The sequence below is a fragment of the Sebastes fasciatus genome, chromosome 24 (assembly GCF_043250625.1).
Source record: "Sebastes fasciatus isolate fSebFas1 chromosome 24, fSebFas1.pri, whole genome shotgun sequence".
Taxonomy (NCBI): domain Eukaryota; kingdom Metazoa; phylum Chordata; class Actinopteri; order Perciformes; family Sebastidae; genus Sebastes; species Sebastes fasciatus.
The window spans coordinates 12,268,611-12,290,189 of record NC_133818.1 but is presented as its reverse complement, the minus strand read 5'-3'; the positions used below and the strand labels follow the sequence as shown (position 1 = coordinate 12,290,189).

The following is a 21,579-nucleotide window of genomic DNA, read 5'->3' as shown; positions in this document are numbered from 1 at the left end:
CAGGACGAGACTGTCGGGCTCCAGCTCCTAATCACTGACTGCTATCTGGATCAAGTGGCAACACGCCGTGCCCAAAGTGTGTCTTTACATATAAGTAAAAGCTCAACATTTTGAGAAATACGCTTATTCGCTTTCTTTCCGAGGGTGAAATGAGAAGATTGACGCCACTCTCCGGTATCAATATTTCCCAAAATGCCTTTCTTTAAGTGACTGTACTCTTCATGTGTTTATGTGAAAGAAAAAGACAGCAGACATATTGTTCATGACGCTTTATTTATTAATTGTTTTCCATTGCAAATACTCGTCACCCTAACAGTAAACTCTGTAATGCCCTCTGATTTCCTTGTGATTCTTTTTGACATATTTGAGTATGAAAAGCCATTAACGGGCCCCTTAATGTGACCTCTTGCTAGTCTAGGAAACATTATTTTTGTGAATAAGAAACAGAACAGAAACACTCTGAAATTAACTTATTGTTCATTTTCTTTTTCACAAAGACAAAATCTTATTTAGCTCACAAAGGTATGAGAGAACCAACTGCAAGAAAGCTGAACCAGGTACCAGGAACACAAATTCTTGCAAAGGAAAACAAAGATAAGAAAACCTTTTTTGCAAACACTCCTTGACATAAATAAAATGTCCCCAACTTCAAGCACAGATTCTCGAAATAAAAACACTCAACCTACCAAGAAACTATCTTCAGACCAGAAAGCACACAAACGAAGCATGATGATTATTGCATTTAAAGGCACTTTCATGATGATTCTTGAAGAGTTTAAATGTATTATTGTTAACATTTTTATGTAGACGAATATTTAAAAAAAAGCTTTTAGAAAGGTGCCGAATAAAAGCATGGCTTTTCCTAAAAAAAAACATTATCATCGTGAATTATTTAAAAAAATTTGGCGGGTCCAAAATTATTGTTTTGTTTATCTCTTCGGAAGATATCTGAGGTTTGGTTCCAACTTCTAACAAGACTTGTGAGCCAATAGTAAAACAATGAGTTTGACGTTAAGTGCCTGGCAACCACTTGTTGTGAAGTGAATGTTATCAATGTTATCAATAGCACCTTTAATTTTTTACTTTTTAAATTCACATTTTGCGGATATACTGTATTGCTGCAGACAGAAGGGTGATGGACAGTGCCGGTCAATCTTCAGTATAATGGGAGCTTTTGGACACAACTTTGCCCTCCTCCACGTCCAACCGGATCAGCAGGCGTTTGTTGGAGGCGGGGTACGCCGCCGGGACAACGGTGGGTTTTGGGCTTCGTGGCTTCTCTGGCAGGTGTTGCTTCGATGGCAGGCGAGCGTCTGCGTGCAAGTAAGGACTTGGATTGGTTGGGTTGTTTTTAGAAATCTGAGCGAAAGAGAGGTTTGATTTTGGTGGGACACAAAACATGATATCAATCATGATATCAAAACATGATATCAAATCATTATATCAAAACATGATATCAAAACATGATATACAATCATGAGAATGTGGATATGTGTGAAATATGATATGTATTTTTAACCCTTTAATGTCCTCACTAAGAAAAAAGGAAAATCTGCATTTTTAATGTCCTTGGTGCAATAATAACAACAATCAATGTGTCATTTTGTTTTCTGACTTTCTTCTAAACTTTGCTTTTTGTCTTGTAAATTACGGGATCATTTCAACTCTAGCCATATGAATCATGAGGGGTACCACTGTTTAGGTTCATTCAAAACCTTCTCCTATCAAACTACAGCTGCTCTGGATGTTTATATTTGTCTAGTATCCATAGAAAAAAGTCACTACAGAGCAACCAAATCAAAAAAAGTAACAAAATGTCTCTCACCTACGTTGCGCATGAGGTCGTTCATTCTTCACAGAGATGGAGCAGAGACAGAGAGACAGTTATTAGTGCAAGCATTGTGGTATATTTGATAGCAAACAGCAACATGATGTCACGTACCTCTGCTCCTCGCCCTCCAGCAGCTTGCGGTAGGTGGCGATCTCGATGTCCAGGGCCAGCTTGAGGCCCATCAGCGATTGGTATTCGCGGACCTGTCCGGCCAAATCCAGCTTGGCCCGCCTCAAGGCCTCCTGCAGCAGGGCGACGTCCTCCCGAGCCCTATTCAGGTTGTCGTCGCTTTCTGTCCTCATGTCGCTGATGTCCTTCAGCAGGGACTCTTCCTAAAAACAGAATGAAAATCAGAGGCATGTTGGATGGACAGGGTGTATGCCTGGACTCTGGTTTATCTGTGTGATCACAACCTTCCTTCTGAGAGCCTCCAGGTCCCCGTTGCGTCTCTGGATGTGGCGCGCCAGGTCTGAGATCTCCCTTCTTAAATCACGCACTTCCTGCTCACGCTGTCCTGCATTTAAGACCATGGCATCCATCTAAGGGAGGGGGAGATGGCACATTTCACCATGTCTGTTGGTAACCGACTATGTCTTCTTCTTCTTTAGGTCGCTGTCCTCACCTTAGTCTGGTTCCACTGCTCGGCTTCTTTCCTGGTGCGGGCGGCCACGTTGGCATACTGATTCTTGACACCTTCGACGATCTCGTCCATGTCCAGAGACCGCTGTCTGTTGTCGCGTAAGACCACGGTCTCGTTTTGGACGTGCGACTGCAGCTCCTTGAGCTCCTGCAGACACGTACAACAGAGTTAGTGGGAAAAATTCACCTCAGGTTGTGGCTTTTCAGAGCAAAGAGAAAGAACAGAACAAATGAAAATAAAACAAACCACATCATTACCTCATCGTAGCCAACCCTGAGGAAGTCCAGTTTTCCCATCACGTCCTCCAGCTCCAGAACCAGATCGACTGCCTCCAAGTGACCTTCATCTACATCCTTTTACACACATAGACATTAAACACATGGACGCAACGGTGGCATACAGTGCAGAAATTGCTTCCAAAATCCACTCTTAAAAAGGACCACAATGTATTTCAAACTTGGGGAATTCATGAGTGTTTACTATGTTTCTAAATGGTTGAAGTAGCATAAGTACCTTTTTCTTGATGATAAACTCATTCTCCAATCCAGATTTTTCTATAAGCTCCTGCTCATACCTGAACCAAATAGAAAATAAAGGGTGAGAAATGAATTTGTGCCAATAATGACATCGTTTTGAGTCTTCTGGGTTTATTTGCAGGTGTGGAAAACAAGGAAATGACTCACCCAAATGTTTTTTTATTTAGATATATAGTGCAGAACCAATGGACATATTGAAAGTTGATGGATGTTTGGTGTATCTAAGCATTGACCCACTGACCTCTTCTTGGTGTCCTCCAACTCCTCCTGGTCCCTGAGCAGCTCAGCCTGCAGTTTCTCCCGGTCGTGGAGCAAGTTCCCAATCTGCTCCTCCATCTCGCTCTCCAGCTGATTGACGATGTCGTCGATTTTCCCGTCATAGTCCTCCTTCTCCTTGAGGATCTTCAGCTTTGTGTCGAGCTTTTTGTTCTCATCCTCCAGGTGTTTCACCTAAGACGGAGACGGACAAATGCAGGAGAAAAAACATAAACAGCAGCAACAAAACATACATTTTGCAAGGCAAGAATACTTAATTATACTTTTCTTAAGTATATCTTGATCAAAAGATTAAGTACAAGTAGGCTTATAAGCCAAGTATACTTAGACTTTTCTGTATACTTGTCAGTATGAGCCAAGTCTACTTAGCCTTTCTGTATACTTGTCAGTATGAGCCAAGTCTACTTAGCCTTTCTGTATACTTGTCAGTATGAGCCAAGTCTACTTAGCCTTTCTGTATACTTGTCAGTATGAGCCAAGTATACTTAGCCTTTCTGTATACTTGTCAGTATAAGCCAAGTATACAATGTATACTTTTGTTAAGTATACCTCTGATAAGTACATCAAAAGTAAACTGAAAGTATACTCTTTTATTTTAAGTTTAAAAGAAGTATACTAATAGCGCATTTGAATGAACTTCTTTTTGGTAAGTGTAAATATATACTGAAGCTACATGCCAAGTTTTACATGTCATAATTAAGATAAGATAAGATATTCCTTTATTAGTCCCGCAGTGGGGAAATTTGCAGTGTACAGCAGCAAAGGGGATAGTGCAAAAAACAAGATGCATCAGCTAACACAGTAAAAAAGAGCTAAACAAAGTGTAACAAAATATGAACCATTTAAATAGACGGAAGTATGAAAATAGGAGCAGTATATACAGTATTGACAATAAACAGACTATTAACAAAATGATGTGCTCCATGTGTTTTTGCACACACTAAATGTGTGAGTGGCTCCACCTGCTGGCAACAGAAAAAAAAAGTTTTAGTGGTACTGAGTAATTTAGAAATTAATATATAGTTTTAAAATTGTGTTTTAATTGCACTTGGTTGGAGGAAAACAACACTGCGCATGCGCAAAACTGATTACCTGTTGCTGCGATTTGATTGGCTGTTTGCCACTGACGTCATTAGCTCACAGTTGGCGGAACATACCAAACATGAAAGGAGCAGCAAGTGGAGGAGAACAGGTATGTCTACATTGAGTCCATATATCCACCAGATGGCGTCCTACATGTTCCTCGACCATTGTTTACATGAAGTGAAGCTTGCAACAGGAGACACATTTCATAGCCTCAGGTCACAGAATACATTACAGGCTAGTATAATGCTCCCAGACAGGTTTTACAAATAATATTATAATAATATTACAAATTGTGTCCTCTATTTAAGGCTTGTTTTTATTGTGAACTGTTACTGCAATAAACTGAAAAAGTAAATAATTCCATCAAATAAACAAATAATAAATTAATAATTATTATTAATTAATTATTATTAATTATTATTATTAATAATAAAATAATACCTTTTAAATTACAAATACGTTGAAACATATTGAATTATATTAACTAATTAGAATATTTAAAGAGGGGGAAATATAATTTATTAAATGCTGTTCTTATAGTTTTTTTTTTCAACAATAATAATAGTAGGCCTAATTATATCATCCATTTAAGGCTTGTTTTTACTTTGTTACTGTAATAAACTGAAAAAGTAAATGATTCCATCAAACAAAAATAAATTACAAATACATTGAAAAAATAATGAAAAATGCCCAAACATATTGAATTATATTAACTAATTAGAATATTTAAAGACGGGGAAATTTTATATATTAAACGCTGTTCTTATAATTTTCTTTACATGTTTTTTTTTTTCATGTTTTGAGTATTTATTATTTAGAAATAAATACATGAATTATTTATTTATAACATAACAACAATAATAATAGTAGGCCTAATTATATCATCCATTTAAGGTTTGTTTTTACTTTGAACTGTTACTGTACTAAACTTTGCATTGGTTCAAATCAGTGAATGAAAAAGTAAATAATTGCATCAAACAAAATTAATTACAAATACATTGAAAATAATGAAAAATGCCCAAACATATTGAATTATATTAACTAATTAGAATATTTAAAGACGGGGACATTTTATATATTAAACGCTGTTCTTATAATTTTCTTTACATGTTTTTTTTCATGTTTTGAGTATTTATTATTTAGAAATAAATACATAAATTATTTATAACCTAACAACAATAATAACATTAGATCTAATTATATCATCCATTTAAGGCTTGTTTTTTTTACTTTTAACTGCTACTGTATTAAACTCTGCATTGGTTCAAATTCGTAAAAAAATGATGAAAAATGCCCAAACATATTGAATTATATTGATTTTAGAAAATAAAATACATTAAATGCTGTTCTTATAATTTTCTTTACATGTTTTTTCCATGATTTGAGTATTTATTACTTTTGAAATAAATACATTAATTATTTATTCATAACCAACAACAATAATAGGCCTGATAATAATAATAATAATAATAATAATAATAATAATAATAATAATAATAATAATAATAACACCACCTTGCCGAATAATTATTAGGCCTATTATTGTTATGAATAAATAATTAATGTATTTATTTCAAAAGTAATAAATACTCAAATCATGGAAAAAACATGTAAAGAAAATTATAAGAATAGCATTTAATGTATTTTATTTTCTAAAATCAATATAATCATTTACACACCTTGTCAATCAACCTGACGAACTTGTCGTTAAGTCCAACCATGTCGTCCTTCTCCCTGGATTTGCCCGCCGGGTCGATGGTGTAGTTGGTCGGGTAGCTCTTCACCGGTCCGTTGCTGCCGGGGGAGTAGGTCTGGCTGCTGTAATCTCTTGGTTTAGACATAGTGCAGCTTGTACCAACGAGATGAAACCCAGTGAAGGTACCTACAACCCTCCGGATCACCTGCTTTTAAAGGTGGACAAGGACCACCCATCACCTCCCCAAAACTCTACATGCGTCCAATCAAGAGAGGACACATAAGTGCAACATTACAGTGAGAAAAATAAAAAAAATCATGAAATACTTGAATTTTGAGTGTGAACCAGTTTGTCCAGGAGTGGAGGCCAATGGCACAGCTTGGGGCGGATTCATGCGTAAAAAGCCAGGTATAAAACCTACCTGTATCCATCACCATCACATCCATCCATCAAACGACTCTCCAGCAGCCTGAAACGCTCTCTCATCCAGCAACAATCATGCCTTCTAACACATCCGCCAGTATGTTCGGTGGAGCAGGTGGAAGAGGCTCCAGGGCGTCCGTGTCCAGCCTGGAGGGGCTGCGTAATGTGCTGCGTAAGGAGACGGACAGAGACGCAGCTCCACCCGCTCCTGCCGCTCCTGCCGCTGCCGCTCCCGCCGCTCCTGCCGCGCCCTTGGACGACAAGCAGACCCTGCGGGGTCTGAACGACCGGCTGTCCGGCTACCTGGGCAGGGTGGGACACCTGAAGAAGGAAAACGGCGATCTGGAGGAACAGATCGATGAGATTTTGGCCAAGAGGAAAACACCTGAGGTTCGCGCCTGGGACGAGGTTGAGAAACCTCTGGATCACCTTAAAAAGCAGGTCAGATTTCTTTATTACTTTATTTCCGAGAAGAAAAATATGAAAACTTTATTTCACTCTGAGCACATTTTTTACATTCATGCATCTGTTTTTTAATTATTTTTATTTATTTATTTGCACATATATAAAACTTCACAAAATCCAGTCAATGAAAAAGAAAACAAGAAATGTGTCAGGAGAGGTCAAGAAGCCACAGGCTTATACAAGCTAAAATATAGGGATAAAATATAACATATAAAATAATGTTATATTTTATCCCTATATTTTAGCTTCTGCACTATTTTATGTCTTAGATTCTCATTTTTACTTATGTGTTTTTATTTATTTTTTATACATAATTATAATTATTTCTTTTTAATTGAATAAAGAAATGATATCCCCCCCATCCCTATAACAATATTACTGCACCATTAAATAAGAAGAATTAATTTCATAAACAATTCCATGTATACATATAAATGAATTCAATTATTGATATTATTTAAAATGTATTCACTTTGCAATTTTTTTTAAATTAATTTATTTTATTTTATTTATTTGCACATATATAAAACTTCACAAAATCCAGTCAATTAAAAAAAAAAAAAGACATGTGTCAGGAAAGGTCAAGAGACCACAGGCTTATACAAAGGACCTTGGTTATATATCTAAACATATCAAAAGATAATTAGACATAATTAATTAAATGTGATGATAATTTCCTTTTAAAATGTTCTACGGATAACGAGCTCTTGATAATATGTATTTTGGCCTTCCATATTTGTACACCACGATATCTGAGGGAGTACTGGCCATGTTTCGTTTTGTAAAAACGCAGATGAAGATGATTAACCTGTCTAGTATTATGTGAATGATTTCAGATTTCTTTATTACTTTATTTCCTAGAAGAAAAATATGAAAGTTAATAACTTTATTTCACTCTGAGCACATTTTTTTTTACATTCATGCATCTTCTCATGAAGAACATGCATTACATAAGCACAAATATAAATCACTTTAAATAGCTATACAAAAAAGATACTTTTGGGAGGTTGAAGAGTTGTGATAAGGGTTGTGTTAAGGGTCGGTTTATATCCACTTTTTAACTCCGGATGGATATGTGGGTTGTGAATAAACTTGGGATGCTGTTCATATATTTAATTTGGGATGTTAATAAATCTGGGATAGTTTATATATTATATTATAATTCTATGATATATGAGTTATTAGAGGAGAAGTGAGAAAGGTGTAGGGAAATATAAGTTTTACTTCTACCTACTCCTTTTCGGACACTATTACTCTTGTTTTGTTTGTTATTATTTTGTATCTGTTTTTATTTATTTTTATGTTCGAAATAAAAGTCTTTCATTCATTCATATATAAAGCTAAATCAAATAATTGTTTCCAAATTACAATATTACTGGTAATATGCATCATGCATTCATCTCCTTAGATCAAAGACATCACCATGGATAACGCTAAGCTGCTGCTCCAGATTGACAACACCAAACTGGCTAATGGTGACTTCAAGAACAAGTGAGTGTCATGCAATCTTCAAAAAGTGGTACTCAGGAAATCAATAATTCAGATCACAATTTAGACCAAAATGAAACACTAAGTACACCAGTGTTTTGTGTGGATCACTGTTGGTTTCCTCCCCCTGTGTGCAGGCTGAACGATGAGAAAAAGGCACGCAAGGAATTAGAAAAAGACCTGGAGGAACTGAAGAAGACCATCGAGGATACCAAGCTGAACCGCATGCAGACACAGAAAGAGATCGATCTGGTGAAGGAAGAGCTTGACCGCCTCGAGCAGGAACACAAAGAGGTGAGAGACTTCAAGATCAACTAACAAAAATGCATTGTGTGATATCGGAGGTAATCTTATAACCGTGGCTCTTGTAGGAGGTGGATGTCCTGCGTGAGAAGATCAAGGACTCCGAGGTGAAGGTGGAGATTGAGTCTCAGAACTCCAACTTGGCTGAGATCGTCTACAAGATCCGCACCCAGTACGATAACCTAGCCAGGAAGAACCTGAAGGACACTGAGGACTGGTATCAGAGCAAGGTACGTCACCTGCAGGGTCCTAAAGTAGGACATTGTTTTCTCTCTCCAGTCCATCGCATCATTTTCCATTTTTTTCCCTCTCCAGTTTGACAACATCAAGGTGGTGGAGGCCCAAAACAACGAGGAGTATCTCTCTAGAAAGTCTGAGCAAAAGCAGCTGCTCAAGCAGAGGCAATCTCTGGAAATTAAGATCCAGAGTTTGCACAGCAAGGTAACCCACACGCAAGCCTGTTCGGATACAGTACGTCACATTGCCATAAAAATACAACAACGTGACTGTAGATTTGAATAGCGGAGCTCGTTCTCAAGACAAGTTTGACACACGAGACTTCAACATCAACATTTTCCACGTTTTCACATAATCGCACTGCAGCTTTTGCAAAACTCAGTGACATCGGACATACAGTAGATACCAATCAGATGATAAAACCGCCCGTCTTCCTGTTCTTTGCACAAGCATTCCTGACGGCCCTGTCATTACACTGTAAACCCACTACTTTAAGCCAGACCAACTCTTTATCTGTCTCACTGCCATCTGCTCTTGCATAACAAAACAATCTATGAACATGAAAAAGTTCAAAGCTCCCGAGAAGCCACAGTTAACAATCATTTCTTTGGTCTGATATCCAAAGAGTATAATAAAAACCACCTCATGTCCTCCTTTCAGATCCACAATCTGGAGGAGGCCCTGAAGAGCACCAAAGTGGAGTACGGTCAGCGCCTGTCCCCCCTCAACCAGAAGATACTGGACCTGGAGGCGGAGCTGAGGGAGGTGAGGGCCCAGGTGGAGCGCCACCTGGAAAACAACAAGAACCTGCTGTGTGTGAAGATGAAGCTGGAGGCGGAAACCGATAACTACCAGCGACTGATGCAGGGCATGACCCCTGACGCTGAGAGGTGAGGACGGTGACGTCTCAGAAATTGTACATTGTATGATGTCAGAGCTTTAGATGCATCTTATTGGCTCAAATTAAATTCTGTTGTTGGATGCAGACACATCTCTGGATACTTGGGAAAGAAAACAACAGTGTCCAGAAAAGACTATACATTTGTTGCCTCCCTTGTGTCTTTTGCTGGAAGTCATGAGCATCTATAGTTTCAAATGTCTAAGTCATATCTTTAGCTAGCATTTCTCTCATTTAGTAGGGATGGACTGCTCTTTTTCTAATCCTTAAAACTTGATTAATGTAGCTTTAAAGAAATAGTTCTACATTTTGGGAAATAGACATGTCTTGGTGAGAATTAGATGAAAAGATTTAGGATGAATACAAGGAAGTGAATAAACATATTTCCCAAACTGGTTCTTCTAAAGGTTCTAAAGGTTTAAAGGAGAAGCATAAACACATACAAAAGCATGGTGTACCTGTTCCCCAATTGTTAGCATACTTATCCTCCCTCTTCCCCGACAGCTCTGAGTTTTCTCTAGAAGATGCGGTGCAAAGCGGTAAGTTCTGGATCCAGCCTGGAAAAACTATTTGAAATAAAATCACAAAAGTTTATCTCTACTGCCAAGAGAAAAAACTTCAAATAACCCTCACATCGCTTCTTGAAGGAATAATTTGGGGAAATGATTTGCTTCTCCGCCAAAAGTGAGAAGAGAAGATCGATACCACTTACGATCTTCTCATCTGACTCTGCGCCAGAAAGCAAATAAGAGTGTTTCCCAAACTGTCCAATGATTCCTCTAAACCTGGTCGTGTCACCAAACTGTTGTTGTCACATTGCACCCTCTAACTGCATGCAATCAAACCAGATTTGAACACCACACCGTAATAATGAATGTAATGATCAATCACAAAAATGAATCAGACTGGTCACTTGACGCTCAAGTAGAATCACACAGATTAAAGGAGAGGCTGAAGGGCTAAAAGATGCTTAACACTTTTGTGTTTTCTTGTTTTCAGACCAGCAGAAGCCTGATTATAAGGTGCCCAAGCAGCACGAAGAAGTAAAAGAAGAAGAAGCCCTTGTGAAGCAAGAAAGCTCCCCATCTGATAAATCCGCTCCCCCCAAAGCCCCTGAAGCAGATAAACCCCCTGAAGTGGTGGAAGGAGACAAGGACGAGAAGGTTTCTGTCAACAATGCAGCAGCTCCAGTCGCGCCACGCAAAAAGAATAAACCCAAAAAGAGCAAAAATAAGAAGGGTTCATCCTCTTCTTCCTCTTCTTCTTCTTCTTCGTCCTCTTCGTCCTCCTCCTCCTCCTCCGAGAGTGAAGATGAAAAGCCCAAAAAAGAGGGTGAAATGGCCAAAGCCTGATCTGAAATAGTTTTTTTACTGTCACTCAGCCAACTATCATTATCATCATAACATTGTCCTACTGCTGCTGCCAAACCTGTAAAGCGATGATGTAAATGCGGTTGACAGTAAATAAATGTTTGATTTCGAAAGAAAGTCGTCCAGCAGTTTCATTAACTCACTCTCTTGATACATGACTACTGTGGCTGTTGTTTTTATGTGTCTTTACCTTCATACAATGCAGTTTAATAATCACAAAGTGCAATGATTCTCAAGCAGGGATACCTTTGCAAAAAATTATGATTTAGACAAAACTGATAGCTAGCTATCAATGGTAAGTATATTAATCATACTCCTACTGAACAGATTGATCTACATGTGAAGAAATGTAGAAAGAAACAAATATCTACGAGAGAAAAATTGCCAAAATGTCACTGTCGGGAAAATTTCAATTCTCTTCAATAGCACCTTTAATTTTTCTTTTTTAGGCATTTGAGTTTATTTCAATGGTGTAAAAGAGGACCTATTATGCATTTGTGTTTTTTCTCTTTCCTTTAGTGCGTTATAGTTTTTTGTGCAGGTAATATATCTGCAAAGTTACAAAGCCCAAAGTCCACGCCAAAGGGAGAAACACCTTAGTTGAAGTCCCGCCTTTTCTTTCATAACGTGGTGATGTCACCAAGTAACAATTTGCATAATACCTGCTTAGCAGCTAGTTAGAGCGGAGCTGGAGCGGAGTCCGAAGAGTTTGGTTCGGTTGACCAATCACAACAGAGTGGACCAGCTGACCAATCAGAGTGTTATGAGAAAAATAAAACATTTTTTGAACATTAAAGCATGTAAACATGTTCTAGTAGAAAACCCAAAATACTAGTATGCACCTGAAAAGGAGCATAATAGGTCCTTTTTAAAAAGATATGAGTTCAAGGATGGTAGAAATTCTCAACCAATCCAGGATCATGTAAACCTTTAACTGAAAAGGCAAAACACTACATCAAAATGACAATAGAAAGCTAAGAAATATATTGTAATAAAATATATTTTAAAACAAAAGAAAGACTTAGACACACACTTAGACTACCTACCAAGGCAGAGTAGGAAATAAGCATGACGAAGTAGATCAATACCGACAGAAATATTCTGTATGTACTGAAATTATGGGGGGAAAAAGTAAAACATAAGTGTCAAGAGTCACAGAATGAGCATTACTACCAGAGATGCTTTTTTTGTAAGAGTGATTTATTTTATTTTTTGTTAATGACAATGGTACAGACGACATGAAAGCACAGAGAGGGAGGAAGGGGGGATTGAAATCATCCAATACATGGATATTGCATGGTGAGGGGTTGAGGGGCAAGCAAGAGTACCAAATGGAGTAAAAGATATCGTATCAAAAATTTCAATTTTTTTCATATATATATTTATATAGGACTAATAATTCTCTTTAACTATGCAAAGCAAGGAATGCCCGTTTTTCCATTTATCTTGAGCCTTGGCTTTCCCTAAGTAGAGCCAACATTATTATTCATAAAAAAAAGAAAAGAAGACTGACACGTATTTGGGGGCTGGGCGAGGGGGGGCGTTTAGAGGCGTCCTGGAGTCCTGTCCGATGTGGCGTTGAGTCTCAGTGTAGCGCGTTTGGGCGTGTCCACGGGGGTTTGGATTTCTCTGGTGGGTGGGGGGGGGGGGGTCGGCCTCAGCGGGTGAAGGTCTTTCCACTGAAGAGTCAAACAATGACAATGCAAATAAAAGAACATGACACCCAACAGGTTATTGTCTTCCCTGGTACTCCAACACAGGAAACACAGTATGTTATAACATTTGTTGGCCGCTTTAACTACATCTAAAATTAAACAATATGTGATCGACACCTCCGGTTCCTTAGCCAAACGTCTTTTAGTTCCTTGTATCCAAACCCATAATTCATGTGAAATGTTTATCCCTCTTCGAAGCGATGACAGCTATGACGGTTTCCCTGCTTACTCCGGTTACACGTTAACCACAGAACAAAGACTCTCTGTGCTCTGACAGTATATATATATATATATATATATATATAATTCCCAATTATTTCAGAGCTACAAAACAAACAAAAAAAAACTGTCTGTGAAATTGTTTGGATGTTTTATCAAAGCAGAGAGTTGTAAAAATTCCTTGCTGACTCACTTCAAACACTGCAAAAACCAGCGTGGGCAAACACGGCCACACGCCTCAAAAACACACAAAGGTACAGGAGGAAAAAAAAGAAAATGCAGAGATAGTTTTTATCTCACAGCTGAGTCGCTTTTTGCTTTAAAACTGAAAGGATCGTTCAGGATTCATCTTAAATGATTCATGAACATTACTGCGGGTACTGCATTACTGTGATTAAGGATCTATAAAATTTTATTAAATCTGTTAAATTGAGCTTGAATAAGAAACAATTGATAAAAAAAATACTTTAAATCTGCTTTATGGCATCAAAAAAAACACCACAAACACAGAATCATGGCGTTGTGTCTGACAATTAGACAAAATGAGAGGTGGGTGTCGACAGAGAAGGGGCTACTTACGAGATGGTCTTCATCTCCTTCTTCTCGGCGTCGGGTCGAGCGCGGTTCAGCACCTTGAGGAACTCTGACGTCTTGGCCCTCATGCGTGTGTGAATGTAGGCCTGCGGAAGAGAGGACGCTACGTTATGAGGAGGTTCTCATCACTGCGGCTGACGTCTTAGTCGACTAACGATTTTGTCGACTAATCGATTAGTTGATTTAATCTGTATAACTTAGTTTCTCCGTTCTCCGTCTGTGTTTACCAGAGATGTGCTCATGAGTTTATTGGAATTAAGTCATTCAGCATGAAAAAGGCGGTCGGCATTTTGTGTCAGCATCTTAAATACAGTGAGCGACGGAGACAATAGCGCTTTGTTTGACAAGGTATAATCTCCTGCTTCTCAAGCTGTCACCCACGCAGACTCCCCGCTGTTTGAGGCAAAAACATCCAATTCCATTATCTGCAGTCTGAACACCAGGCGCCTAATAAAACAAAAGCCTTACACATGCCTCTGAAATGTACAGTAAGTCATCGGAAAAATGACTTTGCATTGGGTTTACAGTCGAGAGTCCATTCAAAGCATGTCTCAATTTGCATGTTATGCAAATACAAACACCTGTATGATCACTGAGGATGACAGAGCAAGTTGCTGTTTAATCTCACCTGTGGCCGTGCCTTTTGACGCGGTATTGTAAGGAGGATGGAACGTACTATTACAGAGGAGGACTTTATGACTTGTTTGTAGCCTGTGATTAAAGCAGCTTGTAGTGCGAGTGTGACAGGTGCCTCCTTAATATTCAAAGCTGCAATTTGTCACGATGTCACGTCACGATGTGTTCAAATGTAATCTTGTAAAATGTAGTTTTTGGCGAGAAACTTGAATAATAAAAAATTAAATCTATGAATAATCGAGATGAATAATTGTGATTTCAAAATTGATCAAAAATAATTGTGACTATCTTTTTCCCAAACATAATGACTAAAAAATATGTTGTCTTAAAACAAGCCTTTCTTACCAACTCCAGAACTCATTGACACAAATTTAGAGCCAAGAAAATTAAAACAAAATACTAGTGGAACTGACCTTGGAGCACTTTATGTGGTAGTGCAGGTAGTCCCTGAAGGTGTGGATGAGGTTGATGGTGTTGTCTCTGGCATTGGCATTGGTGTGACGTGGGAACAGGACTGGAAACATCAAAACAGTGTATAGACATCAGTGTCAGATTAGTTCAATAATTACAGGAGTGTAGCTTCAGCCAAATGCTTAACAGGTTCTGACCGAAGGTGATGTATCCAATGTTGTCCCCAACAGCGGCGTCCGTGTCCTTCAGCTCCATCGGGGGCTCCCTGTGGCTGAACAGCACCTGGGGGGCCGTGTGGCTGGCTCGCCGACCCTCTTTGAACTCCTACACACACACACACACACACAAGTAAGTGGACTTTATTCATTTGAAGTTATCGTAAAATACAACATAAGAAGCACAATTATTGCTAGTCATACAATTACTTTAATGTACACGTGCGGCCTCACACACCTGCATGAAGACTTTGCCGATGATGACGTCGTCGTCGTCTTTGAACACCGTGCTGAACACCACCGTCACTCTGTCTTTCTTGGCCTCCAGATACCTGAGAAGAAAAGAACGCGTCAGAGGTTTAATGGATACAATAGAGCTTAATTCTGTTATTATTTTATAGCCACAACTCCTAACAAAAAAATTGCATTTCTAAAAGTTACTCATTGCTCTCAGATGAGACACAAGCTAAAAATAGAGACACCGGCCACATAAAGGAATTAGACCGAGCTCTTCACTTCTGCATTAAAAAAGACATCTGAAACTGAAAGCTTTCAATCCCCCCCCACGTACATGGACTCATCGTCTCTGTAGTGGACCACGGCCCTCGTCTCGCCCTCTCTGCCCTCTTCCTGGAACTTGAAGTACTTTTCAAACACCGAGGCGAAGCAGTTCCTCTTGAGCATCCCCGCCTGGTGGACGACATCGTCTTTATTGTCTGGCAGCGCGTCCAGGTCGTAGAGGAGGGACACGTTGTAGCCTGGGAGGAAACCAGGAGTTACAGATTGTACAAAATCTACAGCGAGTAAATGGCTCACCACTTTTAACGTCACCGTTTTCCATTAAAAAGGAACAAGTGAGCTACCGCTAAACTAGCAAAATACTGGGAAAATATGTTGTAGAAATGAGGAACAAAGTGGCTATGTGGTGCCGGGAACTTAAAACTGATCTGGTTATCAATCAGTAACTTTGTGAGAACTTACCATCCTCTGCTGAAATCAGGAAACTCCCATAGACCCTCTTGAGCAGCTGTAATTAAAAACACAACCCTTATTTGCATCTCACTTCTGTAAATACAGAAGTAAAACCACCACACAAAGGCACTGAACTTAAGCAAAATCTTGTGTCACAGGAGAGAAAATGCAATAAATACAGGAACACAGGACTGTAAGAGCTTTTAAAAACGGTATAATGATGTAAGTTGATGTATATTTTTGCAAAACAAAGCTCTTAAAGGTCTTATTGATAACATTTTTGTGTAGACAAATATTTAAAAAAAATAATACATCTACAGAGCTTTTAGAATTGGCGCTCCTACTTGATACTAGAGAGCAGAGAAAGAACCACTGTACAACAAAAGGTAGGTTATGTGCTGTGTGATTTAACATAGGGGCCTCCTCTCTAATGGACACCTGTCATCGTGGAATGAAGCGAGTTAGACTTGGCAGGAATATGCAAATCACACTCCGGTATGGCGATAATGGACCAGAGTGTAGTATACTAGATTCTTCCTATTTTAGTCTGAGCAATAAAGCCAAATGAAGAACAGATAAGAATGTGTGGGAATAAACCCTTTCCTCCCCCCTGCCTGCTTTTTCTAAATAGACTTTTCACAGACTGAATAACTGAATGCAACGCCATTCACTTATCCCTCTGCTCTTGGCTTTTAGGGAACAAGGAGGAAGGCGCTGGACGGCGGCCAAGACATTCACACACAGTGGCTGCTGCTCGCAGTCAGCATTTCCTCGCCTGGGGTGAGTCACACAAACTCACTTCCTGTTTCTACCAGAAGCCTCGGCAGCTGCTTTCTTCCTTACATGGCAACAGAGCTCTTTTGGTGGAGGTGTGTCTGTGTGTGTGTGCATATAGCAATCATGACCTCATTCTGCTGGGTTTTTTTATACTTTATCGGCTCAAAAATTGACCCAAAATGCATTGACACAAGAGTGAAATGAAGCTTATCAGCCTTGGACTTAATAGTGATAATGGTTTTATTGTTGCAGCAGTGCGTGTTTGCACAGTGTCCGCAGGTTTAAACAGCAGTTCGAAAGAAAATTAGCATTGAAATCTAATTTATATCATGAAAGCAACTGTTGACCTCTGCGTGACACACCAGAGGAACAGTGCGTGAGAAAACCAGACTTTTAAACTCAAGTTGAAACCTAAAAGACGAGAACATCCAGCTCTTGAAATACGATAACAGAAGGTTTTTCCAGGAATTGCAGACACCCTGGCTTGTGCAAGGTGTGTGTACAGTATGTGAACCTGTGCTGAAGGATGTGAAAACGGGATATTCAAAATTGAAACCGGCCCGTTTCTGTCTGGGCGAGCACAGAGGAACCTTTTTGCAGAGTTTTCATATACGTTGCGCCTTCATTCGTGTGTCGTACCTCGTCAGCACCGTGCTCCTGTAGCTCCTTGTAGAACTTCAGGGAGATGCTGACCATCACTTTGGTCTTCTCCCCATTGGGGTTGGAGATGTGGTACAAGACGCCATCGAAATCTGCAGCAGAGACCACACATTAAACATTAAATCCTGCAGGTGATTAACGTGGGGCGACCTCCTAACCCCTGTCTTTCTGGCAACTTGACACATTTTGTACTTCGGGACAATCCTGCCATCTTAATTTAGTAACGTCAATACATGTGTACGATTATTTCAGTCAGTTTCACATGAGATGTAACCCTTTGTGTCATCTAGCAGCGGGTAAGAGCATGTGCAACGGGTGGATTACGTAACATGAAGAAAAATGATGTGATGAGAGCAGCAACAAGCACAGCTTTGGTTTTACTTAAACGTCATAACACTTTTCAAATCAACAGCCGCAACCAAGCTGTTACATGCCGTCACAGAAGAGCCATGTAATCTTACCTGCAAACGTCACATCGACGGCCTCTGGCTTGGTTCTGCAAAAAGAAAAGAAAATGAGGAGATCCATGAGTCATAAGTTGTTAAACGTGCAGACTATTTTTGGCATCGCTGGGCAAAAAAATCCTTTTTAGATCTGATGTCATTCAATGTTTCGACATATTTTACATAAAGAAACATATGCATGGTAAATTACAGTGTTGGAATAATACTGTGGCTTCCGGGGGAGTCCTATTTTTGGGGGTTGGGAGGGTACTGTATACTGTACCGTACTTTGCAATCATCATCTATAGTGGTTGTTTGCATAAAAACACACAATTCAAAAGATTATGATTATTTAGCAGTTTCAACGATGTATTATAAGCTGCTTAGAGGTAGCGTTAGGAAGTCCAACAGGTCATATTGCTCTCTAATATCTATTTTATATTAGCTGTAAAATGAGAAAGTATGCTCTGGGTGGTGGGCGGTGCTTGGTGTTTCCTCAACTGATCTCAACATGGCAAACTTTCTCATTTTACAGCTAAACAGTACACTACAAGATGTTTGTGAAGACATTCGAGATGAGAACTAGTCATTGCAGTAACAGAATATTGATTCATATTTGATCAGTGTTGCCTAGTTTGACCGTTTAGTCGGAGTTTGCGAGTGATTGACAGCTGCTCAGAGACGGCGAGGCTCAAGCTCGGCTCTGATTGGTTGTTTTCCTCCAATCTGTGAAATCTTGCAGATGCCATTAGGAGCACCTGAGGCACATGATTTTTTTTTTCAGATTACCTGTCTCATGCACTATTGTCAGGATATAGTGACTGTTTTATATATTAAAAAAAATAAAAAATTTTAATTGATCCAAGTCTACCTACTTCAGTTTTAAGTCACATATAATTTAGATAATACTGTACGGCTCAGTCTGTGTTCAATTTGACTCTAATTATCCCTCATATCAACAACAAAATGACACATTGTGGTGCTGATGATCATTCCCTAGTTCTCGGCTTCTCAACTGTGTGGATTTGCTGCTTGCCATTTCAAGGCATCTACACTGGGCTTTAGGAAAGTATGATGGATTAAACAATGAATCAATCGTTGGGTTGCAGCCCAAAATAATGTGAGTAAACAGAGTCTTTAAGCTCTGATGTCAAGCTACAGTAAGAGGCGGTGTGTTTACATGAATTTCCAAAATCTTTGCAACAGTACACCCCGTAAACATTAATATTTTAAGGTGGATTTTCTAATGAATCACCTTTACAATATCCAGCAAAATGAATACGTTAAAAGGTGGATGCTGCAGCAGCTTGTCCACACTGCATAGTGTGCAGACTTGACTCAGCTTGACTACAGGAATGCGGAAGCTGGAGAAAAGGGGCGATGGTTAGTTAACAAGTAGCCCTCTATCTGGCTCCTATAGGGCTGTAAAAGCAAATAGCTGGCCTTTATTAAGTGGAAACTTCACTATAATATAATAGATAGATAGTAACTTTATTGATCGTGAGGGAAATTCAAGTTTCCAGCATCACAGTTCCATAGTGCAAAAACGTGTTAGTAAAAAGGCAGTAAAACAAGTTAGTAGTGCAAAGTACAAAAAAATATACCAGATATAAAAATGCAAGGAGAAGCACCTAACCTAACATCTGCCAGCTACATTTAATACAATGCAACCTCCTATATATATATTATTTGTTAGATAAACAAGCTAAAATACTGTGTTATATCACCTCCATGGTGTGTGGTAGGGATCAAAATTACTGGGGTAGCAAATTCTGCCACAACACTGCCCGTGCAGACACACCCCAGCTGTAGGCTCAAAACCACTCACTGCGGATCTGCTGCTTATTTTAGCACCTTTAACACCACATAGGACTATCTATCTGACGTGTGCACATCTGTAAACGTCGTTAAACGCCCATTAAACGCATTTGATCGTCCCTCAGTGAGACGCTAAAAGGAGGAATCTGTTAGCATCGCTAGCCAGGTGTAACGATGAGTGATTTCTCTCTCACCCGTTGGATGCGCCGTCGAACTTCAGCGAGAGCGTCTCTTCTATGATGCGGTTGTTTATTTCTAACAGGATCATCGCAGCGACGTGTTGGGGTGGTCAAAAGGAAGGGGGATGATCGGTGCTATTTGGTGGGAGATTAAAAACCTCTTTGTGTCAAATTCTAGCTAATTTTTTTCCTTCCCTTTGACAGACCAGACCGCTTCCGTCGAGGCTACTTCCTGCCTGTCACTTCCGCGTGTTTTACACTCAGGACCTCTATGAAGATGAGGTTGGCCCGCAGTGTTGCCTGTAATACATTATTTATTATGATATATTATTATGTAGATAGATAGATATATATTTAGATAGATAGATAGATAGATAGTAACTTTATTGATCCAGAGGGAAATTCAAGTTTCCAGCATCACAGTTCCTATGCAGAGCGTAGTTTAGTTTATTTATTGACTACACTGAGGGTGTTTTTATATTTTAATCATTTATTTATTTATTGTGTTGAGTTGATAGTGCTACTTATTTTATACTGTAATTACCTTGTGCCTTTTCTACCTTTTTTCTTTTCTTAAAACTGACTCGTTGTAAACTGCTCAGAAATTCCAATGTACTTATTATAGGTGCAAATGGCAAATAAAACTCTTGAATCTTGAAAACATGTTAGTAAAAAGGCAGTAAAAAATAATATTATTATTTTTGTCTATAGTGCTTCTCTGTAAGGCATGTTCTAAATAATTATGACATTATTTGTCAAGAATCAAGATATCTTCAATTGATAGAGTGATTAATGATAAGTGTGCATCCTTTTGTATAATATACTCTGTATATTTGGACATTTAGATAGATAGATAGATAGTAACTTTATTGATCCAGAGGGAAATTCAAGTTTCCAGCATCACAGTTCCATAGTGCAAATGCAGTTCCTATGCAGAGCGTAGTTTAGTTTATTTATTGACTACACTGAGGGTGTTTTTATATTTTAATCATTTATTTATTTATTGTGTTGCCTGTAATAAATTATTTATACTTATATATTATTATGTAGATATATATATATATATATTTAGATAGATAGATAGTAACTTTATTGATCCTGAGGGAAATTCAAGTTTCCAGCATCACAGTTCCATAGTGCAAAAACATGTTATTAAAAAGGCAGTAAAAAATAATATCATTATTTTTGTCTATAGTGCTTCTCTGTAAGGCATGTTCTAAATAATTATGACATTATTTGTCAAGAATCAAGATATCATCAATTGATAGAGTGATTAATGATAAGTGTGCATCCTTTTGTATAATATACTCTGTATATTTGGACATTTAGATAGATAGATAGATAGATAGATAGATAGATAGATAGATAGATAGTAACTTAGATAGTAACTTTATTGATCCAGAGGGAAATTCAAGTTTCCAGCATCACAGTTCCATAGTGCAAATGCAGTTCCTGTGCAGAGCGTAGTTTATTGACTACACTGAGGGCGTTTTTATATTTTATTAATTAATTAATTTATTGTGTTGAGTTGAATGTGCTACTTATTTTGTACTGTCTGCCTGAGGTTACCAAGGAATTAACTTTTAATTGTTACTCATTTTCACATTATTTAATTTTAACAGATTGTATTTATGTAGTATAAGTATAAGTATTACCTTGTGCCTTTTCTACCTTTTTTCTTTTCTTAAAGC

General features: G+C 38.5%; 3 protein-coding genes across 5 annotated transcripts; 1 reads left to right on the top strand and 2 right to left on the bottom strand.

Moving 5' to 3' along the window:
- Positions 1–1,026: 1,026 nt before the first annotated feature.
- On the bottom strand, positions 1,027–6,656 carry LOC141763080 (keratin, type II cytoskeletal 8-like). Of its 3 annotated transcripts, none has more exons than XM_074627359.1 (10): positions 6,487–6,656; positions 6,049–6,316; positions 3,249–3,457; positions 2,985–3,045; positions 2,729–2,824; positions 2,454–2,618; positions 2,245–2,370; positions 1,943–2,163; positions 1,826–1,851; positions 1,027–1,313 (listed from the first exon to the last, which is right to left on the bottom strand). In XM_074627359.1, the coding sequence occupies exons 2-10, from the start codon at positions 6,208–6,210 to the stop codon at positions 1,150–1,152; spliced, it is 1,230 nt and encodes a 409-aa protein (XP_074483460.1). In that variant the 5' UTR covers positions 6,211–6,316; positions 6,487–6,656; the 3' UTR covers positions 1,027–1,149. The 3 variants fall into 3 exon arrangements, with proteins under 3 accessions (XP_074483460.1, XP_074483459.1, XP_074483461.1); XM_074627358.1 differs by having other exon boundaries at positions 1,027–1,359; positions 1,830–1,851; XM_074627360.1 differs by having other exon boundaries at positions 1,230–1,359.
- LOC141763079 (keratin, type I cytoskeletal 18-like) lies at positions 6,411–11,366 on the top strand. Its single transcript, XM_074627357.1, has 8 exons — positions 6,411–6,929; positions 8,362–8,444; positions 8,579–8,735; positions 8,813–8,974; positions 9,060–9,185; positions 9,642–9,871; positions 10,384–10,418; positions 10,879–11,366. Exons 1-8 carry the CDS (start codon positions 6,564–6,566, stop codon positions 11,229–11,231), a joined length of 1,512 nt encoding a protein of 503 aa, XP_074483458.1. The 5' UTR covers positions 6,411–6,563; the 3' UTR covers positions 11,232–11,366.
- Positions 11,367–12,431: 1,065 nt separating this feature from the next.
- On the bottom strand, positions 12,432–20,150 carry arpc2 (actin related protein 2/3 complex, subunit 2). The gene is made up of 10 exons (XM_074627367.1): positions 19,904–20,150; positions 17,910–17,944; positions 17,428–17,540; positions 16,021–16,066; positions 15,611–15,797; positions 15,278–15,371; positions 15,022–15,148; positions 14,827–14,927; positions 13,763–13,863; positions 12,432–12,928 (listed from the first exon to the last, which is right to left on the bottom strand). Exons 1-10 carry the CDS (start codon positions 19,975–19,977, stop codon positions 12,907–12,909), a joined length of 900 nt encoding a protein of 299 aa, XP_074483468.1. The 5' UTR covers positions 19,978–20,150; the 3' UTR covers positions 12,432–12,906.
- Between the last annotated feature and the right edge of the window lie 1,429 nt (positions 20,151–21,579).